The 14,537-nt window shown below is 38.1% G+C and overlaps 1 protein-coding gene across 1 annotated transcript in view; it reads left to right on the top strand.

Moving 5' to 3' along the window:
- The window catches only part of ASTN1 (astrotactin 1), a 251,664-nt gene that overhangs the window by 121,674 nt on the left and 115,453 nt on the right, over positions 1 to 14,537 (top strand). The window contains exons 4-6 of the mRNA XM_058177507.1: positions 572 to 718; positions 2,601 to 2,708; positions 8,778 to 8,927. Coding sequence (XP_058033490.1) covers positions 572 to 718; positions 2,601 to 2,708; positions 8,778 to 8,927 — 405 coding nt within the window. The remainder of the gene's footprint in view (positions 1 to 571; positions 719 to 2,600; positions 2,709 to 8,777; positions 8,928 to 14,537) is intronic.

Here is a 14,537-nt window from a genome sequence, read left to right as displayed (position 1 = left end):
GCCCTTATGCTTTGAACCTATAGGTAGAGCAGAAGGTTAATTCCCTCTTCCCTCCTCTGTAAATATTACGGTTTTGATCTGGTTTCTCTCTGTCCCCCCCCCCCCTTCATTCCCAGAGGTTTTTTTTGGTGTGTTTTTTTTAGAAAAGCCCTAATTATACAAAACCAAAGAAGTGACCATCAATGTCACTGCTTTTGCTCTGTGAACAGTGAAAAATTTCAGCAGGAACATCCATAACAATTTGATTCAATTTTTGCAAAGCTGTTCCCACAGGAACTTTTGCCTAGCTTAATTCTTACTTTAAGATAATCCTTTTGAATGCATTTATTGTTGGGATGTAGAGATATTGGGACAAAACCGCAAGTCTGCTCAAAACCTACAGATGGTTGGTTACAGTAGAAGGATTTAACTTCAACTTGCCAGATGGTCCACATCTAAAGATGTTCCAAATATTAATGCTTGGATAACTGGAAATGAAATTTTTCTTCTTATTATTATTATTCCTATTCTTTTCTCCTTTCCCCCGTTGCCTCTTTTTCTCAAAGTTTCTACCTTAATTTTTTCTTGTTAGGAAGTGACAATGCCAAACTCTCCTTGATGAACAAGTACAAGGATAATATCATTGCTACCAGTCCTGTGGATTCCAACCATCAACAGGCAACTCTGTTGTCTCATACATCTAGCAGTCAACGCAAACGAATCAATAACAAATCACGAGGTACCATCTAGAGCTTTTTCCTGACAATGGATGGGATGGGGCAGGGTGCAGTCTGTAAGGTGATTAAATAGGTGGGCAACCTTGAAATAGATCTAAGGGTGTACTTAGTCCATCTAGGGCAAACTGGATCTTGAGATATAAAGAAGCTAAGAGATTCCTGAACATCCTGGGGCATTTTCTTAGGGCATTAGATGGCAATTCTGCCACAGTTCCAATCTCACCATATGATAGTGAGCTGAAAAGGCTCTCTAGCACTGAGCACTTTTTCTACTTATGGGTTGCCCCAAAGCCTCTTAATTTAACTGAAGAACTCCAGGCACTGAAGCAAATTGGTTATGGATGGTTTAAGTCCAATAACAGTCACTATCCAGAACTGAATAGAATAGAAATAGTTGTAATAAATGCAGTAAATGAATAATCAATTCAAATCGATCATCAGATGGACACCTCAGGGCATACAACTGCACCTTAGAGTGAAGAGGATTTGTCTTTGCTATCACCAAACCAAGAACTGTCTAGCCAAGCTTCTTGGGTGCCAATAGAACAGGTGTGTGGCTTGGAGCATCTCCTTGATTCAGGTCAGTCATTAGAGGGGCAGTTGGACTCACCAATATGTTAGCTGCAACCCTACCTTGATTTGAGATGCCTCAGCCTTAATGAGCTCAATAACCTCTTATCTGGATTACAAAACGTGGCTGCCGAATTTTAAATTAGCTGGCTAATTTAAAATTCTAAAACTAAACTAAAAAACTAAATTAGCTAGTTCTGCTGCATCCAAATAAGCAGCAAATTATTAATGAAGTGCTTCTGCTAGGGCATGGTCCAGCCACAATTAAAATTAACAAGTAAAACTAAATCTAATAACAAAAAATGATAAAAATAACTTCTGTCTATGTCCCAATCATCTAACTTGACTAGGAAGATTTATAACAAATCACTTATCATCTGTCTATACCAACTGCCATTCTCAGTATCTATTCACAGCCACTTTTACCAGTCAATCTGCCTTATTAAATGAGTATGTTTTCAAAACTTTTCTTAAATGTATCCAAAAATGTGTGGAGCCAGAATAGAGAGACAAAAGAATTTCATAATTGTTTATATGCCCATTGTATTTTAAAATATTTTCCAAGAATCGGTCCGCTGTAGAAACTATTTCTACCGTGGACCTTTCATGTTTTTTAACATGTTTCTTCTTAAGAGGTCCCTAAGGGGGTGTGCATAAGCGCACCAGCATGCCTACCATCCCTGTCTTACTGTTCCCAATTATATGTAATCATTCTATGGGTTTATGGTTATGTTTTGCCAATTTATATCCTTTTTTTTGTGCCAAAAAATTTTCATGTGTCCATGTCTGTGGCTACTCTGTTACTTGTTTTCTTGTATTTGTTGACAAATAATAAAATAAAATAAATAAAATAAAATAAAATAAAATAAATAAATAAATAGTTCTGTTTGTGGGCTTGGCTCACAGAAAGGTGATCAGACACTCAACCATTTCAATGCCAAAACCCCAGTGTTGGAATTCTGTATTGTGAGATGACTACTGTCTTCTTCAAAAAAAATACACACCTGTCCTCTCAAGCATTTATAGAGAAGCAACTTCTCTATAAACACCAGATTGATTTGGCTACAATTTTCTTTACTTTTTTTATCAAAACAATGTTTCTTTTAATTTTTGTCCTTATTGCTGGCTTTAACTGTGCTGATTGGATTTGAGATTTCTTTTCCTGTTTTCTTTTAGACCATATATATTCTCTTGGAGGAAGGGAATTAAATAAATGAGATATACGTTTGCTCTAAAGAGGTGAGAATGCGAGGTGGGATACAAGAATAGCTAACTTAGGCTAATTTTTTTTTTGGTCTTTGTTTTTCAACCTAGCTGGTTCTGCATTTCTGAACCCTGAAGGAGATTCTGGGACAGAAGCAGACAATGACCCCCAGCTGGCCTTTTACACAGATCCATCAAGGAGCAGGCGGCGCAGTAGAGGTAAGCAACACCATGAGCAGGGAGTAGCAAGTACATTAACAAGAATGTGGAATGGCTAAAGGGATTATGGTGCTAAAGGTCCTTCAAGACTAAGCATGTCTCTCAGCTTATTTTAATCACATGTCTTTTGTGCACTCTTAAATAGCAGTAACTCCTGTATTTTCTCATTATGGGGCAAGCAACACTATCCATTATCCACTGATGTTAATATTAGTTAACAAGATTTTTTTCTTAATCTTTGCATTTGTTCACTCCCAATGCTATGGAGAAGAAGTGGATAATTCTGCCATCCCTTTTTTCATTGCATGAGTTGATTCAGCAAAGGTTTCCTCAGATAGGGAAAAAACGCCACTCAAGGGTAAAATGGATATAAGCTTAAAAACAAAAACAGAAACAGAAAATCCTGAATAATTTGGAAAGCCTAAATAATTTGAAGCCCTTCTTTTAAAAAGGACTCCCAGCTGAACTGACACAATCCATCTATTTTCCAGACCAATAAACACATTCCTTTGATAGATTTCTCTCTGCATGAGCTGCTTGGATGAGATCTCTGAAAAACCAGCCCTGTTTGCATGTTATGCATCCCTAAGGCACTTAACCGCACTGTCAAGGAGTTGGTTGTCATGGAGAAACTAACCCATTAAAAGAATGGAGTGGGAAGGAGGGATTAAATATTTTTAAAAGTATACATGTTTTCCTTTGAACAAGGATCTTTTCTGGCCAGGCACTATACATGGAGGCTCTCCCACTTAGTGACTTGCGGACTGACCCTGTGTAAAAAATTCAGAAGGATCTAAAAAGTGTGCCAAGTATTTGGTGTCTCTCAAGCAGATCCATTTTTATTGCTCTCTACTGTAATAATTAGGCAGAAACTGAAACTGCTCTGCTATGTTTGGGTGCCTCAAAAGCAGCTGGCCAAATAGTTGACATAGATAAATGCCCGGTGTGGCATTATTCCAAGGAAATGTACCAAAGATTCTGGATTGGTTCTACAGGCTGATTGCATTACCTGGACTCTCTTTGGGGAAAGTTATAAGACAGAGCTCTACATTATTTGCAAATACTATGTGTCAAGCTCTGTAAGGGTGGTAAGTTCAGAAAATTAGAACCAATTGTTTTTCTAAAAAGGTAGGGTAAGGTAGTAAAATCTTGAAAGTCCAGAAGGTAATTGTTCTGTACAATTGATGTAATTGAGGCAAATTTACTCTGAATTTCTTTCTTACGTTTTTCCCCTCCCTGGATTAAAAAATCATTTCTGCTATTCCTCTGTTTCCTTTCTTAACTATCTTCCTACCTTTTCTGTATTTCCAAGTTCCGTTAAGGCATTCCATCCCCTTATGCTATCTATCTGGAAAAATTTGTGTTGATCCTTTCAGCAAATATGCTACAAATCAAATTCAAGATATCAGTGATCCCTAGCTGGTCAGGTCTTCAGTGCAAAAGCAGCCAACTATTTTGAGGGGATTGGTTTTGTCTTTATTCTTCCATCATGTTTCCCATTTAACATTATATCTGTGATTGAGCAAAGGTAGAGACAGTAAGATATATTATTTTGTTTTGTGAACTACAGTATATAGAAATTTAGACCTTAACTTAATTATAGTACTTTTATTCTAGTGATAAACCAGGCAGGTCAGATGAATTATATGTACCTTCTCTTCTATCAGACTACATTCTAGCAATCTACTGAGACAGTAGCTGAGAGTCATGCCAATCCTTTTATGACTTTTATGACTCTCAATGAGTACTCAAAACAATTCAATCAACTCTCTGGTTATTTTGTGCTGAATTTAAGATGGTATCATCTCTTTTCTTTCTCCTTCATATTTTGTTTTACCTCTTTTGCTGGCCTAAGGCTGCAATAAAATAACTCAATAAAGATCCAAAATGCAGACGCAGTGCAGAATAAGAGACAGATAGGCAAAGTGTTGACACTCAATGATGTTACATTATGACCTACTGGTGCTTGAGGGGGTCATACTAACCTTGACCTATGAGGGATAGAAATCTTTTTATGGCTCTCCTAGATCATATACAAGCAGTCCTCATTTAGCAACTGCCTCATACAGTAGCAATTTGCAGTTATGATGGTGATGAAAAAGTAACTTTGTGAGCAGTCCTCACATTTACAACATTTGTAAGTCTGCAAAGCAAAGGAAAGCTGAAATAAAGTCAGAAGCATAGTTGCAGTTTTACTTAGTGACTTGTTCACTTAAAAAACTGAATTGCCACTCTGTGTGGACACTGAAAAAGAATTACCTGTATTTTCTATGTTTTGTGAGGAAGACTAGGGATTTAAAAGAAGTTATTTGTTGATACGTACAGCTTCGCTATTAATTTCAGTACTGATATAGCCCCTCTAACATTCAGATTAGTTTGGGTAGATGTAATTATTTGGAATCATATACTGAAGGTAAGAAGTAGAGGTGTCACACTGTGTTTTTCTGAGACTATTTAGCATAATACATATTAAGCAGAAGGTAAGTTTACATAGCTGTGCAACAAAATATATTAGCCACTAGGCTACATCTGTGATCAAAACTGTAGAAAAAACAATGCAGTTATTTTTGAATATATAATATATTAGCCACTAGGCTACATCTGTGATCAAAACTGTAGAAAAAACAATGCAGTTATTTTTGAATATATAATTATAATAACATTACCCATACAGATTATGCCTTTCCTATTTTAACAAGCTGATTTGAAACTGTTGAGGTATCAATAAATAATATGACTGTAAGCCTTCTGATCTATCCTTTCCAAATGAAGTCCTTTGTTGTCATTTTTAATGGTTGATTCAGTCTATTTATGGACAACCAAAAATCTCCTTGATGAAAGACAAAATAATTTTGCATTATCCCAGCCCAGTGCTCAGGCACCAGATTGGAGAAGATTAATATAGATTATGTGTATGAATTCACAAATGGTTTCCGAGAAGAAAATTACCTAGGAAAGCAGTGTTGTCATTGTGTCAGCTTTTACCTTCTAGAGTCTTTCAGCTTTCCACTGATGTGGTTAAGGATACATTTTTGAGCAGGACAAGCCGTATATGATTCTTTTGACTCGGAAAGTGCCCAGTTGTAGTTATCTGGAAGCCAGCCATCTGACCATCTTGATTTCAACTGCTTTCTCATTTTTGGAGAAGAGATTATGCATGGGAAGTATTTAGGCAAAAATCTGCTTTCTGTGCTTAAAAATTTTGTCTAAATCCTTATCTATCTATCTATCTATCTATCTATCTATCTATCTATCTATCTATCTATCTATCTATCTACCTACCTACCTACCTACCTACCTACCTACCTACCTACCTACCTATCTCTGCCCATCTCACAGAAGCAACTCTGGGCATTGTATAACAAATGACTACCTTAAGAGCTATAAGGTAAAGATCTGAAAAAGACCAATGCAATTGCAATATTTTTCTAATGATATTATTAAATTGCCATTGTTGGCCTTGTCAGTAGTTTGTCCTGAAAATTGGCATTATACATTATCATTACATGATTATATAAAATGTAACAATAACACACATCTGGACTATTAATGCATTAAATTTTGATGAGTACTTGTGCATATATACGCAAAAAGATACAAACAGGGAGTATATAAGTGTACATGTATAGATCCAGGTTCAAGCATCTATTATCTATTAAGACATGGGAGAGAAGAAATAGGGTGTTCACTACTGTTATTAAGAGTCTCCTCATATTGTGCATAAGTGTTTAGAATAGGTTCTTGTAAAAGAAACAGAGTAGTGGGAGGGAACAGTTTGGGAATACGAAGATGTTGACAGTAGTTTGGTAGCATAAGAAGATGCTATCACAGGTCTGAGTAAAGAAGAATAAAATCAGAAAAAAATATTGCTAGATATATTCCTGGTATCTCAAATATTACACAGTATTTTTTTAAGTGAAAGGTAATAAAGTGAACATTAGAAGAGTAAGGTTTTTAAAGATTAAATATATTGAAAAGAAATGTAAGCTAAGTAATCAAAACCATAGTAGACTGGAACTGAGTCAACAAAGCTTTTTATAGATTTCTTTTTTTAAAAAAAACCCTACCTTTATTATTTTTATAAGTAATTGAAGGTGACAAACTTACCTAATATTCCTTCCTCCTTCTGTTTTCCTCACAATGACAACCCTGTGAGATGAGTTTGGCTGAGGGAGGGTGACTAGCCCAAGATCACCCAGCTGGCTTTCATGCCTAAAGTGGAATTAGAACTCAGAGTCTTCTGATTTTTAAGAAAGGAATTAAAGCACAGATTTATAATAGAACAAAATTAGGTTCAGGTAGTAACCTCATGAGTTGTAATGGAAACTAGTATGATGATAGTAAAGACATGATGGATAATTGTAGTAATATAACTCCTAAATGAAGAAGAAATCAGAATATGGGCTTGAGGAACATTCCAGAAGAGTTATCAAGAATGAGAGGTAGCTGAGTGAGTATTTGAAATTTGGTAGGGCGGCAGCATTCTCTTCCTCCCCACAATTCTGAAGGGATCGCTACAGCTCGTCAGCTGCAAATAGTACACACTACTAAGGTGTACTGTACATAAAAGGTAGCAGCAAAAAAATAATAATGGTAAGCCCTGTTTGCCCTATAAAGAAAACATTTGAGATGCTAATTATAAAAGAGACATCTGGTCAAGGCAAGGGCAACATACAAAGAGGGAGCAATGACAGAAACAGAATGAACATGAGAAAACATTGTCACTGCCACTAGATGTTAGGAGTCAGCTTCATTTACTTTATATGGTTGCTGTGTGTACAGAATACAAACACAGAAGTTCTGTAATTAGTTCCACCCAGTCCAGGTAACAGAAGCAGACCATGATTTTTATTTTATGTTTAAAAAACAACAACCTTGCTCAATGCATTTGTTTTGAAACTCATCTGTTTTCATTGATTTATTTTTTCAAGGAAATCATTTTACTTTCAGCTTTTACCACAGATGCATCCTTTAGGTGGCTGGCTAAAACGTACACAAACAATCCACATAATTCGCATTTCATATGGCCTGAGGCCGTAAAAAACAAGCGGCTAAGCATAAGAGCTTGTCTGTGGCTTCAGATTTTACGTGCTACCCTCACAGCATATCTGAGCGCTGCTTCTGCCTGGATGGGATGTCATACCGCCTGTCAAGAGAGAGTTGATGGCAAAATGCCTTGACACATGGGGAAGTGTAAAGAGGCTGCTACTCAGGGAAGCATGACTGAGACAAGAATAGATTCCGTTTGGAGAAAGCAGGCGGACTGAAGCAGTCTACGGAGTATCATTAATTACTCTGGGGAACCTGATGTCTACGCACTTGTGGGCTGGTAATGAGGGATACTGCTGTTCACAGCCACCAATTAAGGTACAGGCTGTTAACTGACACTGCTTCAAGAAATTGCCCAGCTCTATTTCTAAATCTTATAGGGACGTGGTGGCTCAGGGGCTAGGACGCTGAGCTTGTCGATCGAAAGATTGGCAGTTCAGGGGTTCGAATCCCTAGCGCTGCCGTGTAATGGGGTGAGCTCCCGTTACTTGTCCCAGCTTCTGCCAACAAAGCAGATCGAAAGCACATAAAAAATGCAAGTAGAAAAAATAGGGACCACCTTTGGTGGGAAGGTAACAGTGTTCCAGGCACCTTTGGCATTGAGTCATGCCAGCCACATGACCACGGAGACGTCTTCAGACAGCGCTGGCTCTTCGGCTTTGAAACAGAGATGAACACTGCCCCCTAGAGTCGGCAACAACTAGCATGTATGTGTGAGGGGAACCTTTACCTTTTTACCTATTTCTAAATGAGAAATTAGCAAGACTGTTTCTCACATGTCTTCCTTCCCCACCCCACCCCCCAAAAATAGAATGATTATATTTCACCTCGGTGTCTGCAACTCTTTCTGCTGCATGATCAGGACCTCAGGTTCATAAAGACCCATGAAGAGCCATTACACTAACCCAGGGCTCTGATTCATAAAAGGCTGCACTAAGAGCCATTGTGCTAGCTCAGTATTGTGGCCGGTGAGAGAGGCACATCTGGATTCCATTGACTTCTTTTTCTTACTGTTTTTAGTGGGTTCACCTAGAAGTCCTGTTAGCAAGACAACTCTGACTCTCATCAGCATCACCAGCTGTGTCATTGGTCTGGTCTGTGCTTCTCATGTGAGTTGCCCACTTGTGGTCAAGATAACACTTCATGTACCGGAGCATCTTATTGCTGATGGTAAGCCACTTCCACTTATCTTGTCACTTCTACTGTCAGATCAGTATTAGGTGTAACATACATGTTAATGTTTGTTACTAGAGCATATTGTGAAACTCTGACATGTATTTGTACATCGATCAGGTTAAAAAAACAACTACTTTTGACTGATCTTTCTCACAGGCTTTTCCCTAGAGCATGTAATGACAGTGTAACATCTTCATTAGCCTTCATTAATTGGGCATCTTTTAGATTTTCTGGGATTGCAGTTTCTAGCATTTCTACTTTTAACTCAAACTGAAAATTCTGCATGTTGCAATCCTGACACATCTGGAAAGCACCCAACTGAAGAAAGCTAGCGTCCTCCAAACCTGTTGGCTATTTATCCTTTCCTATTAGTTGTAGATATGTACGTGAATATAGTCATGAATAAATCCATAAAGAACAGATTAGAATTTCAAATGGTCATCCTGTATTTGTTTATTGCATTTCTATGCTTTCTGATATCTTAGGTTCTAATTAGTACAACTCCCAAAACATCTTACAAAGATCAGTAGCATGGCTACATCTACTCTCAGACATACAATTTAAGAAGCACACCATTCCCCCCCCCCAAAAAAAAAGAATGGGTGAGGAGGAAGATTTCTGCATAACAATTGTACAGAAATATTCATAGTCAAAGCCTGGCTAGAGTAGAAATGGTACCCTCCCTGTTCTATTCATGTTGCCTCCAGAAAACTATATAAAATGTGTATCTGGGTAGGATTCATTTGCAATTAAGGTTATGGCTACCTGAACATGGTGCACATTGATTATTGTCTTTGTGAAGAGCAAATCTCATTGCCCTGATTTATATCCAACCCACTTTGTCCTATTAATTTTCTGGATCAAGTTCTTCTGGGAGATTAATGTACCCTTAATAGTCTGTGGATCCATGAACATAAGTAATCCTACAGAATTGTTTTCTATACTTTTTACCATATTTATGTACATACATATTAGTTCCCCTCTTTCAGATTTGATATGGGTATTTCCCATACCTAGTAAGCTCTGAAGATTGAGTAAAGCGAATTGTCATTATATATAATGTGGTTTTATTGGTATTATGATTTTTAATATTGTAAGCCACCCAGAGTCACCAAAATAAGATAAGGGGATATGTAACTCAAATACATACATACATGCATACATACATACATACATATATACATACCAGAAGACATTGTTTGAACCAGTGATTATATACAATTTTCACCAAGAGAAGGCAGTAGGCTTATAGATCGAAAGGACCCTGGAGGAAACATATTATGTGAACTCCCTTTAGCCTGGATTCACATGTGTTAGTCACATGTGTAGATGGCGTAGTGGCAACCAAAGATAGGGATAATATCTGGATCCTCTGATTTCTTGGGGGCTTTCAATATCATTGACCACAGTATTCTTCTGCACCATGTTAGAGGACTGAGGGCATAGTGGTTCTCCCCCTTCCTCTAAGTGCAATTCCATTGGGAGAAAGGGATATTTTCTGAAATCCATGATTTACAAGATGCCTCAGAATTTGATCTTCTTCTCAGTCCTATTTAGAATCTACATGAAGCAGGTCCCCAACTTTTAGGCACGAGGGACTGGTTCCATGGAGATAGGTTTTTCCATAGACCAGAGTGGGTGTGGTTTTGTGTGCTGCCTGCATCCCACAGATGGAGCTTCACTTGTTTGCACAGTTTCTGGCATGCTGCAGACCGGTGGCAGTCCATGGACCAGGGGTTGGAGACCACTGGGTTAGATCATTGGTTAGGATGAGGTTAAATATCATAAGTAAATTGGTGATACTCAATTATACAACTCTACTATGAGCTGCCCAAGTGATGCTGTCAAGGTTCCTTCTCAGTGCTTGGTGGCTGTAAGGATGTGGATGAGGGAAAATAGGTTCTTACTTAACCCTAACAATATCAAGTGATTGTGGGTTTTGTTCCCTACCTGAAATCTTTAAGCATTCCCCTAGACTGAGTAGAAGTGCAATCTGGAAGTCCACCTGGATTCGTGACTCCTGCTCAACAAGTTGGGGAAGCTGTTGCCATGAGACCCTTTGCAAAAATTAATCTTGTGCACCAATAGTGTGTGTTTCTGAATCAGTAGCCCATGTTCTTGCTCTTTCTTTTTTTATTTTATTACTTTTTTATTACTTTTTTTACAACAAACAAACAAAAAGAAAATACATTATTACACCCTTGTGCTATACATAAAAGGAAGATTTGGGTCTTCGGATATATCCTCATGATTGCCAAAATCCACGTTCTCGAGGTACAGGTACTGAAGCGTCCAATGTTCCAAGCGCAAAGTCCACAAATGGTTTCCAAGTCTTCCAGAAAATATCTTCTTTATACACACCACTTTTAATTTTAATATCACATGTCATTTTATCATTTAAAGCTAGTTTCCACATTTCAGAATTCCACTCTTCTATTCTAAAAATCACATCTAGTTTCCAATATCTAGCTATTATAATTCTACCTATTATAATCATAATTCTAATCAATTCTTTTTCATATTTTGTTAATTCTATTTCCTTAATTACCAACAATAATATAGTTTCCACTCTCAATGTTATTACTTTCCCCATCATTTCAAATATCATTTTCTCCAATTGTTGCCAAAACTTTTTAACCTTATCACAATTATACCACATATGTTCATAAGTCCCCAATTCCATCTCACATCTCCAACATTTTTTACTAATTTTTTTATCCATTTGTGACAATCTTACTTCTTGCTCTTTCATGCATTGGTCATTTCCCATTTGGATTGCTACAATGCATTCTACTTGGGGATGCCCTTGAAGACCATTTGTAAACTGCAGCTGATTCAGAATACAGCAGTAGGAGCAGTTGGGTACTCCTCCGTATGCCTATATAACTCCTCTGCCTGATTAATTATGGTGGTTCCTAGTCAGTTTCTGGATGCAATTTAGTCGTCCCCACTGAGATTCCAACTGCCACAATCCTGTTGGCTTTTCAGAAGACTCTAGAAGTTGGCACTTGACTCAAGCCCTAGGGTGTTAATGTGGTGGCACAGTCCATGTTTGTTTTGCTTGAATATATATTTTATTTATTTTATTTTATTTAATCAAATTTTTATACCGCCCTTCTCCCGAAGGACTCAGGGCGATTTACAGCCAGATAAGAACAGAACAACAAAATAAATACAGAATAAAATAATATTTAAAATACTTATTCAATTTGGCCCAGATTAAAATATCTTTAAAACAATAAAACCCACTAACATTAAAACCAGATAAAATCTAAAATCCTATGCCAGTCCTGCGCAGATGAATAAATATGTCTTCAGCTCGCAGCAAAAGGTTCAAAGGTCCGGAAGTTGGCGAAGTCCCGGGGGAAGTTCATTCCAGAGGGTGGGAGCTCCCACAGAGAAGGCCCTTCCCCTGGGGGCCGCCAGCCGACATTGTTTGGCGGACGGCACCCTGAGGAGTCCCTCTCTGTGAGAGTGCACGGGTCAGTGAGAGGCAATCGGTAGCAGTAGGCGGTCCCGTAAGTATAGTGTTTACTTCACATACGGCGGTATGTGAAATACTATATATACGGTCCCGTATATATAGTGTTTACTTCACATCTTTACTGTTTTTTTGTTTTGCTATTATTACTTTTTGCTTCTTATATTTATCCCCCAGGATTGATTGAAAGATGAGTGAGTGATAATATAAATTTGCATAATAAATACATTAAAAAGTTAAGAAATTCTGACTTCTTCTGGCTCAAGAGGGAGACATCAGAGCAAAGATTTCTCTCTTTTTTAATTCATCGCACCTGAAGCCAAATTCGCAATTCTTCGACTTGCAAGTATACTTCCCATATTTCCAATGGTCTTAGGCAACCCCTTGCAAATCGTCATTCGACCCCCAATGGGGTCACGACCCACAGGTTGAGAACCACTGCCATAGTGGACAGGATCCACAACATGTGTCTCCTGCTGGACATGATTGGACAGGTAGAAATAATTCGAAAGAGGCAGTCCCTCAGATAGCCCCATGCCACAAATTGCTTTAAAGGTCAAAATCAGCACCTTGAATTACTACACCTGGAAGCAAACCAGCAATAGTGCAGCTCACAGAGCAGACATGTAACATGTTCCTTCTAGGACAGCCATAACTATCTGTGCTGCTGCATTTTGCACCAGGTGAAATTTCAAAATACTTTTCAAGGGCAGTCCCATGCAAGAACACATTTCAGCAACTGTTGTGACCAAGGCCCAAGTAGGTAGTAATAAACTTAGTCCGTGGAAAAATAAACTTTATTCGAACAGCTGGGAATTACTTCATTCCCAGCATCATTCAACTCAAAGTAAAACAAATGCCTCCCAAACACAAATTCTTCAGTTATCTCACAAACCTTACTCCAATTAAGCAAACTGCCAAAGGTCCTTCCTGATAAATGTCCAGAAGTCACAAACACACAAAGCAGAGGATGCAGCTACAACGTTGTTTTCTGGCAAGCTGAAACACGCTGGTCTATTTTAAGCCTTATGGGAGGGGCCAATCATCTCTTGGCCCTACTCCCGAGTTGTCCTCTCTGCTTGAGCTGCCCTTGCCATTTGGCAGCTCTTCTCATGCATGCATTAGGAACAGGCTCCTCCTGTTCCTTTGCCTCACTACTATCAGTCTCTGGAGGCTCTGGAGTCCACACCTCACTTCCCGATGGCGCTGGCCTCACCTCAGCCTCATCGTTGTCTGACTCCATTGCCAGCTCCATAGGCTGCTGATGGACCACAACAGCAGTCCATATAACATTCTAAAAAACTTGGCACCAGATTATTTCAACCACCAACTCTACAGACTGCATTAATCTTTAGATAAGGTCTTTAGATGAGGTCTTTAATCTTTAGATGAGGTCTTCCTGTCTGCAGAATGCTGTCTGATAGGAAGAATGGAGGTGGATTTCTATACTGTTGCACTTCTCTTTTTAAATTATTTCAGTTCTGAAATACAGCAGGCCCCAGTTCTATTGTGTTTCAGATGTCATATTATTATGTTTGCTTTCTCCAGTTGTTTAATCTTCTCTTCCCTTCCTCTTTTTTTAATAGATAGTTTTTAATTCTGAATTTATCCTGCATTTATTTTGGTCTTATTGTATATTTTTAAGACTGTTGTAAAGTGCTTCAGTATTTTTAAAATAAGTGGGGAACAAATACATTTAATAAAAATGTGCTATTAAGCACTATGTAAGAGGTTTAAGTGAGAGCTTTGTATTTGAGAATGTAGGAGATTCACTGAGAATATGGTAATATGGTAAAAGAAAGATACTTTTTCATAGGGGGGCATAATCTTAAATTTAGTGTAGAACTAGAATCAGAGGCCTTTTTAGCATAAACAAAAGGTAAAAACATTAACATGTTTTATTTTAAAGCATAAGCAAATTTTGAGCCAACATGTTTACAGTAAAGAAAATGTGGCTTATGGGTATCAGAGCCCCATTTTCCTTTGCAGATGCTTCCCAGAACAATGGAAGCAAATGCCACCCCTACAAAAATGCTGAGCTGTGTCCCACTTGCATTGTGGCAGGCATAGACCCTCTCACCTTGTGTTGGCAGATGAAGTGGGGGGGAAAAGCAGAATCTGAC

This window comes from Ahaetulla prasina, chromosome 3 (genome assembly GCF_028640845.1).
Source record: "Ahaetulla prasina isolate Xishuangbanna chromosome 3, ASM2864084v1, whole genome shotgun sequence".
In the NCBI taxonomy this organism is placed as follows: Eukaryota; Metazoa; Chordata; class Lepidosauria; order Squamata; family Colubridae; genus Ahaetulla; species Ahaetulla prasina.
The sequence above is the reverse complement of the archived record's forward strand: the minus strand, read 5'-3'. Positions and strand labels throughout refer to the sequence as shown.